The sequence below is a fragment of the Equus asinus genome, chromosome 10, assembly GCF_041296235.1.
Source record: "Equus asinus isolate D_3611 breed Donkey chromosome 10, EquAss-T2T_v2, whole genome shotgun sequence".
NCBI lineage: Eukaryota > Metazoa > Chordata > Mammalia > Perissodactyla > Equidae > Equus > Equus asinus.
The window spans coordinates 11,579,477-11,598,708 of record NC_091799.1 but is presented as its reverse complement, the minus strand read 5'-3'; the positions used below and the strand labels follow the sequence as shown (position 1 = coordinate 11,598,708).

Sequence of the window (19,232 nt, the reverse complement as noted above, 5' to 3'; positions counted from 1 at the left end):
TTTGAATTTTTATAATGGGGGGAAAAGCCATTTTCATTTGTGTAAAAATATGCAAGCAGTAAACACAAACATCTGTTTTCCTCAATTGGCCTTGAAATGAAAAAGAAAAATGTTGCTCCCCACGGAGGGAGAAATGGAAGAACAAAACCTGGGGAGACCAGGCCTCCCCTGACCCGCGGACCAGGGTGGCCACAGCCCTAGGGTTCTCTGCCTCAGTTTCCCCTCCTGGGAAGCTCAAAGGGCACCCATGGCTTAGCTGCGACCAGGAGGAGGATGCCCCCCGCCAGAAGCCCGTGCTGCAGCGTGTCCGCGCTGCATCTCTCCCCACAGCTGTGCCCCCTCCAGGTCCCTGGCCTCATGTGCGAGTGCCTCTCGGGACCACCACCCTCCTGTCGCTGGGGTCCCCGAGCAGAGCGTCCATCCCATTAGGAGGGATCCACGGCGGAAAGCCATTTCCAGGGCTCTGGGCTCCAAGGACGTGGTCTCCTGCTGGGAGGGGGCAGGAAAGCTGCCCCCCCTCCGGGGACAGTGCAGGGCGAGCCCAGACTCCCCAGATCTCACAGTGCCCTCCTTCTGTGGGGTCTGCCTTTCACCCCAGGGCCTTGGGGGCTGTGCCACATGTGCCTCGAGGGGTAAATCAGTGGAGTGGGAGGGCTGGTAAGTGCTCCCGGGAGACAGGCGCCAGCTCCTCCCCATCTGTCCAGTGGGAAGCTGGTGGGAGCCTCAGGCCTGTCCCTCCGGCTCCCGGGTTCCCGCCCAGTGTCCTTGGGGGCTGGTGCCTTTCTGGGCGTTGTGTGGCAGGGGAGGAGGGCCAGAAACACAACCCCACCATCGTCAAGCCCTGTCGGCCCTTCCTGAACCCCTCAGGCAGGGCCAACCCCCGCCCCCCACGGCCTCTCCCCCAGTGGCCCTGAGCGAGGTGGCCCTGAGCGCGGTGGCCTTGAGCGCAGCGGCCTTGAGCGCGCCCCGCCTGACCCCTCACAGGGGTGCGAAGGCCGGCAGCTGCCAGCAGGAGCTGGGCTGCTCCGCGGGAGCTGCCTCCCTATTGTCCAGGCTCCTTTGGAAGCCAGCGCCACGTTCTCACACAAGAAGAGGAGCTGACGAGGCCAGCCGCCAGCCATGGGTCGAGGGTCCTCGGTCCCTTTGCCTGGCCCCTGGCCGCTGGCTGGGCCGGGAGGCCGAGTTTTGGCAGAGCCCGGTTCTCTCACGGCACCTTAAGAGGTGGAATTGGCGAGGAAGTCACAGCCAGCCGCCGGTGGGGACGCCGGGCACAGCCCAGGCTGGGCTTTCAAGGGGCTAGTTCAGGAGGAGGCAAGAAAGCGCTGTCTTCCTCCTTCTGCAGAAACAGGAAGCACGGCTCCTCGGAGGAGCCCTGGCCGGGCCTCCAACTGCCCGGCTCCCTAAGGAAGCGGCGCCGGGGGAGGCACAGGCTCAGACGAGCAGGGAAATCATGCCATCCTCACTGTTAACCTGAATCACATGGAACCCCAACACCCTCGTTTGGTTTCCACGTTTGAACGACTCTGGGTGGCTGTCCTGCTTGCGTCCGCTGGACATAGCTAGTAGCATGAGCGCAGTCGGCTGCCACGTTCCTTCTCTGTGTTTCTGGAAAGCCTGGAGTTCTGGCCTCAATCACGTCGGCCCAGTTGGAGCCTGTGTTTGAGGACAGAGCAGGCTCAAGTCTCAGCGTCGTCACATTTTAGCAGGCTGTCCGCCCTCACGGGAGGGACGCGTCATCACTCACCCTCTCTGTGGCCCAAGGCGGGATGGGTGGGGCGCTGTGGGCTAGTGGTCGCAGAACATGGAGTCCTCCAGCCCCCGGAGAGCCGGGGAGCCGAGCAGCGCCCGCCCCGCTCGCTGTGGGGACGAGCCGAGCCCCCTCTACAACTGAACAGACACAAAGGGGGCTCGTCACCTTGTTCCACCTGCAGGGAGACCAGCTGCCGCCACACGCCAGCAAGCGGCATGGAAGCAGGTGCCCGAAAACCTCGGCTTGCTCCCTCCTCGCTGAGCGGGCTCTGCCACCTCGGGACATGACCTCCTGCAACCCCCAACCCACCCTTCACCCCTCTCCCTCACCAACCCCGACAGCCTGGTGCAAAGCTCGTGAAATTCAAAAACCATCTTTCTCTGTGTTAAAACACTCTTACCCCTTGGGTTAGTCTCCTGGGACCACAGTAACAAACGACCATGAACTCAGAGGCTTCAGACAACAGTAATCTATTCTCCCACTTGCAGAGGCCAGAAGTCGGAGATCCAGGCGGCGCTCCCTCCAGAGGCTCCAGGGGAGGGTCCCTCCTGCCTCCTCCTCCAGCTCCTGCGGTTGTTGGCCCTCCTGGGCTGGTGGCCGCCTCCCTCCCGTCTCTGCCTCTGTCCTCACATGGATGGCTCCTCCTGAGTCAGAATTTCCCTCTTCCCAGGACCCCAGTCTTTGGATGAGGGCCCCCCTACTCCAGTCCCACCTCAACCTAACTGGATGACATCTGCAAAGACCCTGTTTCCGAATAAGGCCACAATCTTAGGCTCCTGGGAGAACCTATCCGACATGTCTCTGGGGACACATTTTGACTCTCGCCACCCCAGCCAGGGCACCCGGCCTGCTCCATGCAGAACCCAGTGATCTCTTTCAGACCCTGTTAACCCCTCCAATAGCTTCCTGGGGACTGAGCACCTAGCCTGGCCTCTGCTCCGTTTTGTTTCTCAGTCTGTGCCCAGGCCGGGGGTCCACAGGCGAGGGCCAGGGCCGGGGCCAGGCTCAGCCAACGGCAGAGGGCAGCTCAGAAGGCCTCTCAGCACTGGCAGTGCATCTGTAACCGCTGACCAGGATCACTGCCCTGGCCTGGTGAGGGGCCCAGGTACATGAGCAGACAGACGGATGGAGGGACAGATGGATGGGCAGGCTGCTTCGGCCTGGGGCTCGGCACTCCACATCAGGATCCCTGGGCCCAGTGGCCCCCTGCAGCAGCCTGGGTCAGGCCATTGGAGGGACAAGGGCTCTCCCCACCCCCAGCTTCGCAGGACTGCCGGCTGTGGGGGGTGGGACAGGGGTCTCAGCGCAGACCTGGCGTCTGCTTTGCTCCACACTTCTTCCCTCGCCTTAGCTCCGAGGCTCACTGTTCTATGAGAGGAGCGGATGTTAGTACGACCACAGTCAGGAACCCCAGCTGTGGGGAAAGGAGGACAGACGTCCCCAGGACCGAGGCCCCGTGGAGGGGATGAGGGGACACCTGTCACGTTCATCGCAGCTGCCCACCTCCCCCAGCACCCTGCACTGAGGGACCCTCCTGCTCTCCCAAAGTCACTGACGGGGAACTACCCACCACCTGCATGCTCGCCTGCACCAGCAGAGCCCTGGGCCCCTGTCACCCACTCCCAGCCCTGCCCTCAGGCGATGGGAACCAACTTTCCTTCGACGACGACGTGTGGGAACCAAAGATTGAAAACGCCCGTGAGGCCCCCTCACCCCTGCCTCAGGGGCAGCCACGGGAGCGAGGTGCCCGCACAGTGGGTGCTCAGCACCCTATCGTCACCCCGGCACAGGGGGTCCGCCCTGAATGCAGGTCCCGCGTGCGGGTCACCTGGCTGGACACCAGCATCCTGGGCAAGGATGGGCGGTGGCCCTGGGTTCCCATGTCCACCAGCCCGGGCCCGGATCCTCCCGGCCCCACGCCTTGTCGCTGTGAGCCCCTGGGAGCATGCAGCCGAATCCCACGACAGCTGGCTCTCCCATTACTGCGAGTGTTTCCACCCTCCCTCTGCCCGGTGATAGTGGCTCTGATTTATGTTGTGCAAAGACCCTCCAGCGGCGGAAGCCCCTCGGAGGCAGGCTCTGGCGGCATTAGGCGGTCCTCTCTTCCAGCCGGGCCAACGCAGTCGCGGCCACATGAAAGACGACCTTCCTGGCAATTTTTGAAAATTATTGCACCAAGTGTTTACCAGCAAAGCCCGATTGTGCCGATAAGGAGGCTGGAGGGGCCCACAGAAAGAGGAGAGAGAGGGAGGTTGCAACCCCCCCCACCCCTCGTCGCAGAAGCTCGGATGGCAGGCAGGGCCCACTGGCATTCGCCACCAAAGTGCCTGTTTTTATTTAAATGGCCCGGAGCAAGTCTCCGTCTAAACTAACATTCCCACGCCAACACTCCGCAGAGCCTCTGGTTTTTGGCAAGTTTTTTCCTTAGCTGTCAAGGCAGAAATATAGAAGAATTCTGGTCTTCCTTCAGGACCGTTGGGGTTTTCCCTTCCCCCTGGAGACGTGAAAATGACTCACAGCTGTGCCGTACCTGCCGGGGGCTGTGCTCCGTTGCACTTCAGGAGCGTGATTCCCTGGGCTCTCTGTAACCCAAACCCCGATTTCCAGGCCCATTTTCTTTTTCACAGGGGGCCGTGGGGGGAGTGTGGGGGAGGACGGAAGTTCTAAACATGTTTAAATGTGTCTGGAGCAAATGAGAGGAAACCCAGGCCGCCCTGAGAAACTGCCTCGGGGCCGAGAGTTCCCGCAGGCGATGGTGGAGGCCAAGGATGCGAGGCCCCACCTGGGGGACGGGGAGCAGAGGGGGAAGGTGGGGGGGGACAGTCTGCAGGGGCTCCGTGCTTCTCTTCAATGTTGCTGCTGGGCCAGAAGGATTCTGCTGTGGGAAGCCTATATCTGCCCCGTAAAAATAAAGAGGGACTTTTTTTAAAGGGAAATTTCCAGCTATTTTTAACCCCAGAAAGGAAGAAAGGGAAGGAGAGAGGGAGAGATGGTAGGAGGGAGGGAAGAGGGAAAGAAGGAAGGAAGGAAGGAAGGAAAAAGGGGGAGAGGGAGGAAACGAGGGAGGAGAGACAGGCTGGCTGGCTTTTCCGAGAGTGACTCAGGCCTTTGGAGGCTCCATTCGTACCTAAACCCAAGGGGTGGGGCCCCAGCAGTTTCGTCCCTTGGGGCCCTTTCTTTTTGGAGAAAGTTCTGAGCTGCAGCCGGCAGGGCCAGGCAAGGTGGCAGCTCTCCAGAGCCGTCCTCGTCCTCCTGGGGGGGCCCTCCCCACAGGACCTGCAGGGGTCCCCAGATCCATGGGGTGGGGACTGGTGTGGGCAGACTCGGATGCCAGGCCAGGCTCCACAACCCCACTCAGAGAATGAGTGTCCCGCCCTTAAAATGGGCATGGTGGCAACTTCCCCCTCGGGGCCCCGGTCCCCTCGGCCAGCCCCTGCCTGGAGATGTCAGCTCTGAGGCCAACCCGCTGATGTCCCTGCTCCACGCAGCCCCCTGATTTTGGCAGGGCCAGCCCACTTCTCAGCACCCTTCACCAACACACAGGATGCCCTGGAGTCCCTGGCTGGCCCTTTCCTCTTCCGAGGCTGCTCGTGTCCCGGGTGCACCCAGAGGCAAGCAGCTGAACCCCGAGTGACCCCACCCAGGCCCAGCTCAGGCCAGGCTCTGTGGGCAGCTGAGGGGATCCAGGGGCCTGGAGAGGTCTGAGCAGGCCCCTCCTTCTCGGGGCTTGGGAGACCACACCCAGGGCCACCACGCTGCTGGGGTCTGTGCTCCCAGCAGTCCAAGGTCTGCGGGGAGAGGCAGGTGGTCTCTGTAAGGGCCTGCACTGCCCTGGCTGCCCCAAAGTCCATATCTCAAATGACAGTACCAAGTGGGCCCCGGGGGCCAGTCCCACGGCCCTCGGAACCTGCACCAGCCAGGACTAGTCAGCTCACCTGTTCCGGGAGGCAGGCTACCTGTGAGGGGACTTGCCCGGGCAACACACTCCCCAGCCTCTGCGCCTGCCTCTGGGATGCTGACCCTCCTTCTTGGGCCTCGTGGGCAGCAGAGGGGTTCACAGCCAACCCGTGCCCTGGCCCTGAGCTGCCACGAGGCCTTGGGGCTCCCAAGCAGTGACCGCTGTGGCCGACAGGTGGACAGGACCCACAGCAGTGCAGGGCCCTGTGCAGAGCCCCGCATTCACTGAGCCTTCTTTTAACTGTGGGTCAGCCTGCATCAGGGGCGGGGCACACAGTGACGGGTCCCTGCATCTGAGATGGCTCATCCCCCTGGGATGGACCGCACATCCCCCTGGAATGCCATATGATGGGTGCAGGGAGTGGGGAGGCCCAGGGGCTCTGGAATGGCTTCCTGGAGGAGGCGAAGGCTGAGGAGGGAGGGAGCAAGACATGCAGGAGGAGCAGAGAACAGACCGACCCAGACTGCCTGGGGTGCAAGGCACAAGGAGGCATCCGCCATCAGGCCTGGAGAAGCTGACAGGGGAGATGCCCGGCACCTGCAGATGAGCCCAGCCAGCCCCCTCCCAGTGCAGACAGCTGGGTGCACACCCGGGCCTGGGGGCAGTAGACCCCTGCATGGGGGAGAGGGGCAGGCAGGGAATCAAACTCTAGACCCCAGGCTACCCACTCCCTTCCCAGAACGAGAGGGAAGCCCTCAAGGTTGGCCTGAATCCATCCTCAGGAAAGATCCATGAGGAGCTAAAGGAGCCCCACCCCCGCTCACGCCTACGTGGAGACACTGCTCATAGCCGAGGATCCAGCACAGGGGACTGGGCAGCCAGCCCTGGCCCGTCCACCTGAAGCAATGCCACACAGTCATGGAAGCCACCTCCTAGAAAAATGCTCAAACCTCTGGGAGATGTTCCCAGTTGGTTTTAAGTGGAAAAAGTCAGGCAGGACTTTAGAAATCATTTGGTAGAGGGGGAAACTGAGGCCCAGGGGTCAGTGATGGTCCCTCTGCGGGCCAGCAGGTCAGAGTCCAGTGCTGGGCCTGGGCCTGGCTGCGGTGGACAGAGGGTGAGATAAGAGTCTGGATCCTTCTCAGGCCCCCAGGCCCTCTCTTTGTAAGCAGGTCAGACATGTTGTACAATCCATTTCAAAAGGGGGAGGGGCCCTACCCCTTGTGTTCTGGAATCTTCCCACAGCTGCCCCCGCCCGGACCCCCTAGCTAGGTCAGGCCCGTGCACCTGTCACAGGCCACCCCTACCCTCAGCTCAGCCTCTAAGCCCTTCCCCCAACACCCCCCTCTCTGCTTTAGTGCCACTGCAACCCCCACCAAGCAGGCCCGTGCCTGCACCCTAAGTCTGACCTGCTGCCCCCACATTGTGAACAATACGTCACAGCAGGGAGGGCGGCAGCCATCACGCATACCCAGCCCCGTCATGGACACAGACAGCCCACCATGGCCTGCCCAGGAAGACCAAAGCAGCGACCTGGCCTGACCCCAAGCCAGTCGCATCGCAAGGTCTCTGAAGAATCCAGAGAATGATGCTACCCCACCGTGGGCTCAGGGGTCGCAGGGGGGCACTTGAAGCAGCAAGACCATCCCTGGAGGAAGGAAGGTGACCGGTCCCCCCGGACTGGGATTCTCAGCCCTGGCTGCACCTGAGCATCCTGGGGAGCTTCATACATGCTGACCGGCCCCCACGCCACGCAGACCACGTCACTGCTGACCCCTCCCCGCCGCAGGAGGGTGCTGGGATGGGTTTCCTTCTGGGGGCAGGAATGGGCCAATGTCAGCACGGCCGCCCCAGTCCACCCTGACAACGGCACCCTGGTATCTCTGGAGGCAGGAGAGAGACAAGCTGCCCCAACTCAGTCTGCCTGGGGAGCAGACGGAGCGTGAGGTCCTTGTCCCCTTCAGGGCCTGGCAAGCCGACCCAGGGGAGATGCCCGGGACCTGAGGTGGCCCCGGAGAAGGAAGTGGCCACTGGACACTCCCCACTGCAAGCCGGGCATGCAGCCTCACCCCCCTGGTTCCAGGTGCCCTCTCCATTCAGCTGCCTGTTTGGGGGACTGCCCTGCGAACCTTGTCTTGGCCCCAGCCGTAAGCCAGGACAGGAGGCCCAAAGTGACTTCGCATCGTTGCAGCCCAATTCTGCTTCTTGCCGTTTCTGGAGCAGCGGGCCATATCACCTCCTCTCCATCTCTCCTTCACTTCCCCAGCCTCCCCGGTCCAGGGCTGCCCGTAGGCCACACCCCGTGGGAGAGGGTCTCCAGCCCCTAGGCCATCAGGACCCCCAACCCTCCCCTTCCTCAAACCCCAGGCCTGAGAAAGTTGATAGAGAGGGAGAGGGGGAAGCCAGAAATCTCGGGCCTAATTTGTGAATGAAAGAGCTTCCCACCCACTCACCAGGGTCCAGCTGCCTGGCCCCTTCAGAGACCTCAGACCTCTGGGGAGGGGAGGCCCAGCCCAGGCCTTGTCCCAGGCTTCACGCACAAGCCCCTCCCAGCCCCAGCCTCTTCTGGCTTTCCTGGGGTCTCTTCTGCCCCTGTTGTCCTGGGATACCCCAGGCGGTGGATGGCACAGGGTTTGGGGGGCTATGTGTCCGCTTGCCCCTTCTGTACCATGGGCTAATGAGAGTGCCCGGCTCATGGGGGTGGCGGGGGCCCAGAGCAGAGCTGGCACCCTGGGCAGACCAGGTAAGACTTCCCTCCTCCCCTGCTCCCCCCTCCCCTCCTCCCTCTCTCCCTCCTCCCCTACTCCCCCTCCCCTCCTCCCTCTCTCCCTCCTCCCCTGCTCCCTCCTCCCTCCTCCCTCTCTCCCTCCTCCCCTGTTCCCTCCTCCCCCTCCCTCTCTCCCTCCTCCCCTGCTCCCCCCTCCCCTCCTCCCTCTCTCCCTCCTCCCCTACTCCCCCTCCCCTCCTCCCTCTCTCCCTCCTCCCCTACTCCCTCCTCCCCTCCTCCCTCCTCCCCTACTCCCTCCTCCCCTCCTCCCATTCTCCCTCCTCCCCTGCTCCCTCCTCCCCTCCTCCCTCTCTCCCTCCTCCCCTGCTCCCCCCTCCCCTCCTCCCTCTCTCCCTCCTCCCCTACTCCCCCTCCCCTCCTCCCTCTCTCCCTCCTCCCCTACTCCCTCCTCCCCTCCTCCCTCCTCCCCTACTCCCTCCTCCCCTCCTCCCATTCTCCCTCCTCCCCTGCTCCCTCCTCCCCTCCTCCCTCTCTCCCTCCTCCCCTGCTCCCCCCTCCCCTCCTCCCTCTCTCCCTCCTCCCCTGCTCCCCCCTCCCCTCCTCCCATTCTCCCTCCTCCCCTGCTCCCTCCTCCCTCCTCCCTCTCTCCCCCTCCCCTCCTCCCTCACTCCCTCCTCCCCTGCTCCCTCCTCCCTCCTCCCTCCTTCCCTGTTCCCTCCTCCCCCTCCCCTCCTCCCTCTCTCCCTCCTCCCCTGCTCCCCCCTCCCCTCCTCCCTCTCTCCCTCCTCCCCCCTCCCCTCCTCCCATTCTCCCTCCTCCCCTGCTCCCTCCTCCCTCCTCCCTCTCTCCCTCCTCCCCTGTTCCCTCCTCCCCCCTCCCTCTCTCCCCCCTCCCCTCCTCCCTCACTCCCTCCTCCCCTGCTCCCTCCTCCCTCCTCCCTCCTCCCCTGTTCCCTCCTCCCCCTCCCCTCCTCCCTCTCTCCCTCCTCCCCTGCTCCCCCCTCCCCTCCTCCCTCTCTCCCTCCTCCCCTCCTCCCATTCTCCCTCCTCCCATGCTCCCCCTCCCCTCCTCCCTCTCTCCCTCCTCCCCTGCTCCCCCTCCCCTCCTCCCTCTCTCCCTCCTCCCCTGCTCCCCCCTCCCCTCCTCCCTCTCTCCCTCCTCCCCTGCTCCCTCCTCCCCTCCTCCCTCTCTCCCTCCTCCCCTACTCCCCCCTCCCCTCCTCCCTCTCTCCCTCCTCCCCTCCTCCCTCCTCCCCTCCTCCCTCTCTCTCTCCTCCCCTGCTCCCCCTCCCCTCCTCCCTCTCTCCCTCCTCCCCTACTCCCTCCTCCCCTCCTCCCATTCTCCCTCCTCCCCTGCTCCCTCCTCCCCTCCTCCCTCTCTCCCTCCTCCCCTGCTCCCCCCTCCCCTCCTCCCTCTCTCCCTCCTCCCCTGCTCCCCCTCCCCTCCTCCCTCTCTCCCTCCTCCCCTGCTCCCCCCTCCCCTCCTCTAGCGCTCCCTCCTCCCCTGCTCCCTCCTCCCCTCCTCCCCTGCTCCCCCCTCCCCTGCTCCCCCCTCCCCTCCTCTAGCGCTCCCTCCTCTGGTGCTGCTCCTTGGCAGAAGGGTGAGAACTCGATCCCAAGCCAGGATTGGACGGGCCTTTACTTCTGGCCTGGGGCCTATTGGCAGAGACAGGGGGCTCCTAGGGAGGGCACACAGGCAGTGGCTCTCCGAGGAGCGCCCGCCCTGGGGCCTTCAGTCCATCCCTGGGAGTAGAGAGGGGATATGGTGCACAGAGCCAGAGGCTGAGATGGGGGGGGCAGGGGAGGGACTTCGAAGCACCCCTCTTCCTTGTACGGAAAATCTGCTCCTCCAGGCTGCAGGGCTGCTGTTATATAAACATCTCTGCTGCCTCCAGGCGCCTCCTCTCCCGGGCACTGACCCTGAGAGAAGTTACCCCAGGCTCTGAGAAGTGCCACCAGCCTCTAGGAGGGGGCGGGTGAGGGAGGCCCCAGCAGCAGCTGCCCAGGCCTGGACTGGCTGTGCTCACAACAGCATCCCAGCTGCCACTAGTGTCCGGCAACAGGTGTGCCAAGAAGGGCGGGCCAGGGTCAGGTGTGCAATCTGCCACCAGGCACCCCACTCTGCCCGCCTCTCTGGACCTCCCTGGCGAGGGCTGCTTCTCTCTCAGCCTCCGGGATTTCTGCAGTCCTATGGTTTCTCCTGCCCCATGCCCTTCACCCAGCTAGGTCCTTCTCAGCCTGTGAGGCCCCCCTCTGGCATCACGTACTCCAGGAAGGCCACCAGGATGCCAGGGCTGGGTGGGTGCACCTCCTGCCATCACCCTCATTACTGTGTGTTGGGATGATTAGTCGTTGTCTGTTGCCAGTGTGAGGCTGTGAAGTCTGGTTTCTTAAGGACTACGGCAGGCATTTTGGACTCCAGAGCTTAACCTGGCTTGGCACAGGATGCTCAAATCTGGCACGGCAGCGAGAAATAAATCACCCGGAAGGAGCGCGTGGGAGGGGCCCTGGGCTGCACCGGCGCTGGCAGCGGGTCTATCTGACCTGCCCGCACTTTGCGGGACATCTTAGGCGGGAGGCGCCAGGAAAAGGGGCAGGACAGTGACCAAGGAACGTCAAGAGGCAGGTCCCTCCTGGGGGAGCGGGTGCGCAATCCGTCCGGCCAGGTGTCGGCCCCAGGCTGCTCCCTTGGGGCACCCAGAGCCCCCCTTCCAGAGGCTGCGGCCGGGGCGCCACCATCCCTCAGGGTCAAGCGCCCCAGCCGTCACAGCCAGGGGTGTCTGGCCTCGGTCGCCTGAAGGCTTAAAGCTATGACCGCGGGGCTCCTGGGAGTGGAGCCCCGGGGCGAAGGGCGCACCCCACGGCTGCTGAAGGCGCAACTTCTCCCAGAGCCTCTGCCCCGGGCCTGCGGTCCCCCAAAGTTGGCCTCGGTCGCTCCTCCCCACCTCCCCGGGGCCCGGCTCCCCGCGGTGCACGGCCCCCCGCAGGCTCTCCTTTCCCTACTCCGCCCGCGCCTTTTCGCTATTGAGATGCAAATCTTTACAATTGCCGAGAGCGGCAGCAGCCAGAGCAGGATCCTTCCGCAGCCTCGGACCAAACTTTTGGCCTCTGAAAACTTTCCAACGAGAAGTAGTCCCTAGCGCCTGCCGCCGACCCGCCTCTGCACCGCCGCGGCCCCCAAGCCGGGAAGACCAGGGCTCCGGCCGCGCGCCCCAGCCCGAGGAGGCGCGGGCTGGTCGGGGCGCGTCGAGGGGCGCGGCCAGCGAGGGGGCGCGGGGTGCGGAGGGATCGGCGGGGGCGGGGCCCCGGGGGCGGGGCCGGCGGGCGGGGGCGGAGCGCACGGCAGCCCAGCGCCTCACTAGTGCCTCGGCCGCGGGAGGGAGCGCAGGGGCGCGGGGCGCGGGTGCGGGCGCGGGCGCGAGCGCAGTGGAGGAACGAGCCGGGGCGCGGAGCCGGGCCGGGGAGGCCGCGAGAGCCCAGCGCCGCCCGCCAGCCAGGAGGGAGAGGGCAGTAGCGGGCCGCCGCCGCCCGTGGGACCGTCCGGCGCGCGCGTGTGCGCCTGAGCTCCGTCGGCCCAGCGCAGAGGCCGCCACCGGGCGCAGCGGGCAGCCGGCGGGCAGGCATGCCGCCGCTCTTGGCGCCCCTGCTCTGCCTGGCGCTGCTGCCCGCGCTCGCCGCACGAGGTAGGCGCCCGTCCGCCCGCTAGCCCGCAACTTTCCGCGTCTTCGGAAACTTTGGCGGCGCCCTACGCGCGCGCCCCGGGTGGCTGGGAACCGGCGCCCCAGAGCGGGGGAGGGGGGACGGGAGTCCCGGGCTGGTGGAGAAGGACTGACGCTCCTCCGCACCGCCTGCCCGGCCGGGGCGGACTCGCCCGCCCCGCGCCTGGAGCCGGGTTTGAAGCCCGGCGTGGGGGACTGGGGGCCCCGGAGGCCCAGCCCTGGGCTCGCCCTTCACCAGCCGCGCCTGGGGCTCGCCGCTGGGGCGGGCGGGCGAACTGCCTACTACTTTTCGATTTGAATCGAGTCGGTTTTGGTTTCCTGTTGCTTTGGGGGCCATTTATCTTTTTTCTTCGCCTCTGGCCCGCGCCGGGGGCGGATGTTGGGGCGCGGAGTGTGGAGTCCGGGGCGCTGCGTTCGCCTTTGCAGACCCGCGCGGCCCGAGCGGGCTGCGGGGCGCGGTGGGCAGCGGGGCGCGAGGCGGGCCCGGTGTCCTACCCGTTCGGAGAGATCGCGCAGGGCTGGGCGAGGCTGGGATTCCCGGGCCCCTGGCCACCTCGGCCGCCGGTGTCCCCCCGACGCCGGATCGTCGCCCCCTATCCCGGCTCGTAGACAGTTTGGGGGGGCGGATGTGTGGAAGACTCCGCTGCTACTGGTGGGACTTTCGCTTTGCCGAGTTCAAGTTTGCAAGTCTTGCAGGGGTGGAGTGGGACGTAGGGAAGAGGGCGCTCATTGCTCCACTTCCCATTGAAGGGGTCTCCGGGGAATCTAGAGTGATTAATTTCTCTTTTCCTCCCAAAAGTTGGAGGTGAGAGTTAGCTCCCCATTTCCAGAAGGTAGGGTTCTAAGTCACACCCGGTCCGCACCCTTGAGGAGCTTAATTTACACAGCCCTGTATGATGGGGAGAAGGAGCTTGACTAATTGACCCCATCTTGGGACTGGGGTCAAATTAATTCCGAATGGGGCATCGCCATCCCCCTCCCCTGGGTGTGGCAGAGGGCTGCCCCTAAAGATGCCCACCGCAGAAGCAGGTATTGGGTGTCCATGCAGGCGGGGCCAGGCCCCCAGGGTGCAGTCCTGGTGCCCCAGGAGGCGGCCCTGGCACGACAATGGGCTGCTCTGATTCCCCGGCCAGCGCTTTGTTGGCGGGCGGGGCGGCCGGCCTTGCAGCTGTCGCATTTTCCCACGAGCGGGGGAGCTGAGTGTGGCCACCTCCCCCCCAGCACTGCCCCCTCGCAGAACGTGTTTGAACAGCAGGACAATCCTGGTGGCTGGATAGGGGCCCCGGCCCAGCCTGGCTCCCCAGTGCAGACGGGGTGGGAGGTGCAGAGTTAGGGAAAATGGCCCAGGATCATCTCTCCTTTTCTCCACTGCTGTCCAGGAGGCGTTTCAGGCCACCTCACCCCATTCTGAGCATGACCTGTTCACCTGCCACCCAGCCAACCTGTTCCTCCTCAACCCCATTTCTGATTACGGAACTCTGGGCAGAATATCGAAGGCCCTTGGGGTTCATGCGGGGGCTTCCTAGGGCCCCGTGCCCCCAGTAACCCCAGGACAGGGTAGAGCCTGCATGATGAGGGGTGGGCGGTGCCCTGGGGGTGGGCCCTTCCCCCCCCCCCACCCCAGCTCAGGGCTGACCTCTCCTCTTGCCCCTCCCCAGGCCTGCAGTGCTCCCTGCCCGGCGAGAGCTGCTTGAATGGCGGGAAGTGTGAAGTGCTCGCCAACGGCACCGAAGCCTGCATGTGAGTACGCCCCTGCGGGGACCTGTTGCTTTTGTCGGGAGCGGAGCCCCTGCCTTCTGCAGCGGCTGGCCGGCAGGGACAGAACACTAGGCCATTGTCTTCTGGAGATGGCCCAGAAGGCTGGGCGCCATCACGTGCTAGTTTTATTGGACGAAGTCTGGCAATTACTTAATCACCAGCAATTATGCTGCGTGTGGAGCTGGTCTGGCCACTGGGGGTTCGAGCACTCCTTTGTGGGCCACCTCAGGTTCCTGGGGTGCCAAGTGGGAATCCCTGGTACCCCATATCTTCCTAAGTACCCGAGAAACAATTGACCTGCCTGGGAGGTTCTAGAGCGTTTCTAAAGGAGCCAGCCCCCACCACCCTGCCAGCTGGGAGCATCTCCCCTGGGCAGGTGAGCCTCTCCTCCTGGTAGGCCAGCCTCTCCTCCGGGCAGGTGATGCCTCCTCCAGGCAGGTGAGCCTCTCCTCCTGGTAGGCCAGCCTCTCCTCTGGACAGGTGATTTCTCTCCTCCTGGTAGCCCAGCCTCTCCTCCAGGCAGGCAGTGCTTCTCAGCAAGGAATTGACTGTTTCAAAGTCAAACCCATCCTCTCAGCCCTCTGCCTTCCCCAGCTTGCTTCTCTCTGGCCTCAGGTGAGATTGGGGAGAGAACTCATCTTATTGGCTGTGCCCATCTCCCCGGGTTGTGGGGGTAGGAGTACCTGCCGGAACTTTGGTTCCTGTCCTGGCATCTGTGCCTCCGACCCCCTGACCCTCTGGCCCTTCACCCTCCCGGCCTTGGGTCTTCAGCTGTGAAACGGAGGGCGCACGTCTGGTTCGCTCTGACTCGGGCGAGGAACCCATTTAGAATCGCCCCTTGCCCCCCCCCCCCCCCGAGTACCCGCCAGCCTCGGGGAAGTTTTTCTGCTGTGCCCGATGCCCTTCAACTTGAGTTCTTCCCTGATGGGAATAATGAGGAGGTGCTTGGTGGCTGGAGAAAAGCCTCCCCCCCCCCCCCCCCTGCCGCCTCGAGGCAGCAGAGGAAGAAGTGGCTCCCCGCCCTCATTCCAGCCGGCGAGGGCCCATTCCCTTGACAACCCCAGCCCGGGCTCACTGGGGCTCACTGCCTGCCCAGCCGGTGGGCGAGCAGCCCCTCCTCCCACCGCACCCCCTTCCCGGCACTGAAGCCAATTAAGCAGGTCTGTGAGCAGTTTAATGGACAAAGCGGATTGTGTCTTTGTGAGATGCTAATGAATGCACACTACTTTTTTTTTTTTTTTTTTTGCGTTTTTGGGGCCTTTTTCTCCTCCTGCAGAAGCCTCACCGACGCTTGATGCCCTAAATCTTGTTTCCTTTCATTCAGAGACCGACAGCTGGGATTCAGTGGAAGTGCAGTGGCTATTGTTGGGGGAGGCGGATTAATACTGTCTGATTAATTATGCGCGGCTTCCCAGAATGCATGACTCCCTTCCCCACCCGCCACGGCGCACTCCTCCCGGACCACTCTCCGGACCACGGTGCCACTCACCCCTGGGGGGCGGGAGGGCGGGAGTCTCCGTGCTTCTGCAGAGGCTGGAGAGGACAGGACGGAGAGCGGCGCTGGGGCAGGGGGCGCCATCCCTCCTCCGTGTCCCCAGGGAGGAGGCACAGCCTGGCCCAGGGGGCCCTGGCATCTCCCTGGGCTGAAGCCCACACCACATGCTTCCTGGACCAGACTGAGGGTGCTTTGGGGTACAGGCTGCTGCAGCCTCTCCCCCACCCCCACACCCGGCATCAGAGTAAGACACTTCATAGGAACAGAGCAATAGCACGGCCTGCTCTTCCATCCCCCAAGCCTGGGCTACTTGGGGTGCCAGCCTTGTCTCTTCCCTGGGGCCTGGCACCCCCTCCTCCTTGGCGGGAAGCCTGGCTCAGTCTGGCCTGGCACTCAGCCGACTCGGCCCACAGAGACCCCATTGTGCACACCCCCCAGATCCACTGGGAAGGCAGAACGGAAGCACCGTCCTCAGAGGCCCCACCTCTGGGCGGCACTGTGCGGGGGGCTGGGGACCAGAGCAGGGACCAGCCCAGCCAGGCCCTGCTGTGGAGAGGCGTGGTCCACGCTCACGGTGCTCGTGGGGTGTTGTGGCCGCTCTGGGCAGGGCCCTGGCTCCCTCTGCGCCTGGGGATACTGCTTCCTGCTGGCGCCCACCATTCCCTGGGGGCCCTGGCGGTCCACTCTTCTGGCTGAGGGGGGAGCTGCCTTCTTTCCTCGAAGGTGTGTGGGGCGTGGAGGCGGGCAGGCTTCTGGATCCCCGACCTGGATGTGAATCCAGCCCGGCAGCATCCATCCGGGACCCTTGGGAAGTTCCTTGACTTTCCGCGCCGGTTTGCTGGCTCCCCGCGGACGGGGCATGGGAAACAGCGGTGTCGCGGTGCCAAGCTCGTCAGTGCCTGCTGAATCATCTCTTTCCACCCCAAAGTGCAGGAACCTTCCCCAGAGGCTGCCGGTCAGGTGGCTGCAGGGCTCAGGACCAGAAGAGACCTCAGTATGCGAACGCTTCCTGGGAAGGCACGGGGTGGCCGAGGCGTAGCTGGCAGGGGCCGCAGAGGAAGGGCTTCGCTGCACGTCCCTGTGGGCAGACAGCCATCTCTGATGGGAGGCTGGTGGCCCCACGGGCAGTCCAAGGGGCGTCAGTGTGGCCCTCTGCCCATTTCCAGCCTCCTCGCCGGCCCCTTCAGTGCAGAGGGGGACATGGAAGGGGGCTCCCCGTCTTGTCTTTTGCCCAGGGTCGGGGTAGAAGGCCTGCAGGGACTGTTGTCTGTTGGGCGAGTCTGCATTTGGGGGCCTCCGGGCGCCTGCAGGGCTCCCTCCCCTGGGAGAAGGTCAGCATCTCGCCAGGCAGCGCCCAGGAGAGCGCAGGAGCTGTGAGGCCCAGGGCAGCGGGAGGAAGGAAGGTTGCCGGTGGGTGGGGGGAGCGTGTTAGCTTCGGGCCACCCCGAGGTTGAGGCCTGGCTCCGTCGCTGTGACCCCGCGTCATCGGGTCCCCTGAGCTCAGTCCCGTTTGCAGCGCCGGCTGAGGCAGGTTGATCCCTTGGTGAGCAAGGCTTGCGTAAGAGTGGCGGGCAGCAGGCCCCGGGCGTGTGCTTCCTCCCCGCCTTCTCATTCTGAGCTGACAGTGCTGGTTTCAGGATCCTCATTCTTGGATGTTTAGTAGGCTCGTGAGTTAACTCAGAGACCCCAAGGCTGGGTGGGGGTTCTGGGGCCGGGGGCTGCCTGGGGAGGGGCTCACCCATTCCGAGGATCTTATCGCCCACCCAGGCTCCAACCAGCAGCCCCTTTACTCCCTTCCTCAGATGCTTCTGAGCGCCTGCTGTGTGCCAGGTTCTGCTCCAGGCGTTGGCGCTGCAGGCTCGGATCAGACACAACCCCTGACCTCACAGAGTTGCCTTTCTAGCCTGTGGGGGGCAGGAGAGGCAACAGCACATGCGTCTGACATTTCAGATGGAAGTGAGTGCAGTGGGTGGGGCGGCGTGGCTCTGAACACAGTCTGACACGGCTGCCAGCAACCCCATAACACTGTATAGATCAGGCATTGGAAAGTAAGTGGGAGCACAGAGAAGTCGGCGCTTGGCCCCAGGATCACACAGCACAGAGTAGCCCAACGCTGCCTGTTTTTCTCCAGAGCGTGTGTTCCTAACCACTGCACCGTCCTGGCATGCCCCAGGCCCACCCTGGCCGCTCTGCGAGGAAGCAGGGCCGGGACTATGACTTCCCTTGAAAAGAGGAGGTTCAGGCGGAAAGTGACTCGGCGGCGGAGGGACGGAACGTTATGCGTCTTCTGTCACCTGGTCCGCTGTTTCCACTGAGTCACCTGCCAGTCTGGGGCGAGGCTGGGAGTGGAACAGGTTAATTCTCCTCCTCACCCCTAGGCTGAGCGGAGGCCTGCTGCAGGACTTCCTCTGTTTATGCAGCGCCCGGCTTCAAGGACGAGGGGTTAGAAAAACACTTGTTCGATGCACAGCGTCAGCTGCAGTCTCACCTGCTGACACCAACTGTGCGGACACGTCCAGGAACACGAGGTCCTTAAGGGAAGCTGCCTCCTTGGGCCGGGCCTGCCTCTGAACAGCAGCCAACAGTTTTCCCATTGAAAAACTAATATTTTTTTTTTAAAGGGAGTGAAAGAAAACTTTGCCCTTAGCAGGAAGAGGGTGGAGCAGGGCTTTCGCGGGACGGCTGGGCTGCGGCTGAGAGCTGGGGGCACAGGCCCAGTGCTGGGACCCGAGAGGCTGGGCGCCGGAGGAGGGGTCTGCAGGGTGTCACTGCGCCATCCCCAGTGCCAGGTCGCAGCCTGAAGGACCCGTGGGAGCCGGGAGCTGGCCCCCTTCCTCGTTCACTGCACCTTTGATGGCAGATGGGGCCCGCTGGGCAGTGCCTGGCTGGACCGAGGGGTCGCACCCTCCGGGCGTGGGGAGGGCACCTTTCCTGTTTCGTGTCTCAGCTATAAATAGCGAAAGGATGTGGCTCTATCGAGCTGATTGAGTGTCTGCCTTACTTTGCTCAATAACACAACAGTAATAACTCCACACATAGACAGCTGCTCTTATCCGGCATCGTAAAACCCGGCAGACGTTTTACTCAATGGCTCACACCCCCTCCAGGTGGTGGCCAGCTCTGCTTCCCCCCCCCCCCCCCCCCCAGTTTACAAGTGGGAAGAACTGAGGCTGAGAGGTGAAGACGCGGGGCGGGGCGGGGGTGGGGATCTGAGTCCAGCTTACGTCACATCAGCCTTCATCTTCATGTGCAGACATATCCAAAACTTTCCAGAGGCGTTAATGAGCGGCTGGCCTCGGGGCATCGTGACTGCAGGCCGGGATGCATTTGATGGTCCTGAAGGTTGCTGGCGGGGCTGGGGCTTGGCGTCCCTGGGGGGTGTGTGGGCCTCACCCCGAGCCCCACTGTGGATGGTCTAGAAGATACCGCGCGGGCCTGGCTTTGGTTTGCTATGCTTCCTAGACACACATCTCCCTGGGCCTCAGTTTCCCCCTTGGTATGTGAGGGGGTTGGGTTAGGTGGCCCCTGGAGCTCCCTTCCAGCTGTGTCCCAGCAGGACGCAGGGACGGGCCTGCAGTTGCCTGCGTGGTGGTGGTGGGCAGCAGCGTGGTGGGGGCGAGGTGCCAGGGAGTCCGGCCTGGCCGCGCGGCAGGGCTGGTTCTGCTGGTCTGGGGCTCGCTCTGGGCTCTGGTGTTCTCACCCCCAGCCTGCTGGGCTGGGGACGCACCTGCTCGGGAGGGCGCAGTGATCACGGTGCGGAGGAGGGACGGGCAGGCAAAGGAATGCCCTTTCTGAAGTGGCCACAGTCGGCTTCTCCTCCTGGCATCTCCTTGGGGCCTCGCCCCACCCCACCCTGCAGAGAATACGAGGACATTGATGGCTAGA

The 19,232-nt window shown here is 64.1% G+C and overlaps 1 protein-coding gene across 1 annotated transcript in view; it reads left to right on the top strand.

The window, feature by feature from the left end:
- The first annotated feature begins 11,858 nt into the window (after positions 1-11,858).
- The window catches only part of NOTCH1 (notch receptor 1), a 51,363-nt gene continuing 43,989 nt past the window's right edge, over positions 11,859-19,232 (top strand). Inside the window, exons 1-2 of the mRNA XM_014863819.3 lie at positions 11,859-12,058; positions 13,753-13,834. Coding sequence (XP_014719305.3) covers positions 11,998-12,058; positions 13,753-13,834 — 143 coding nt within the window. The 5' untranslated portion in view covers positions 11,859-11,997. The remainder of the gene's footprint in view (positions 12,059-13,752; positions 13,835-19,232) is intronic.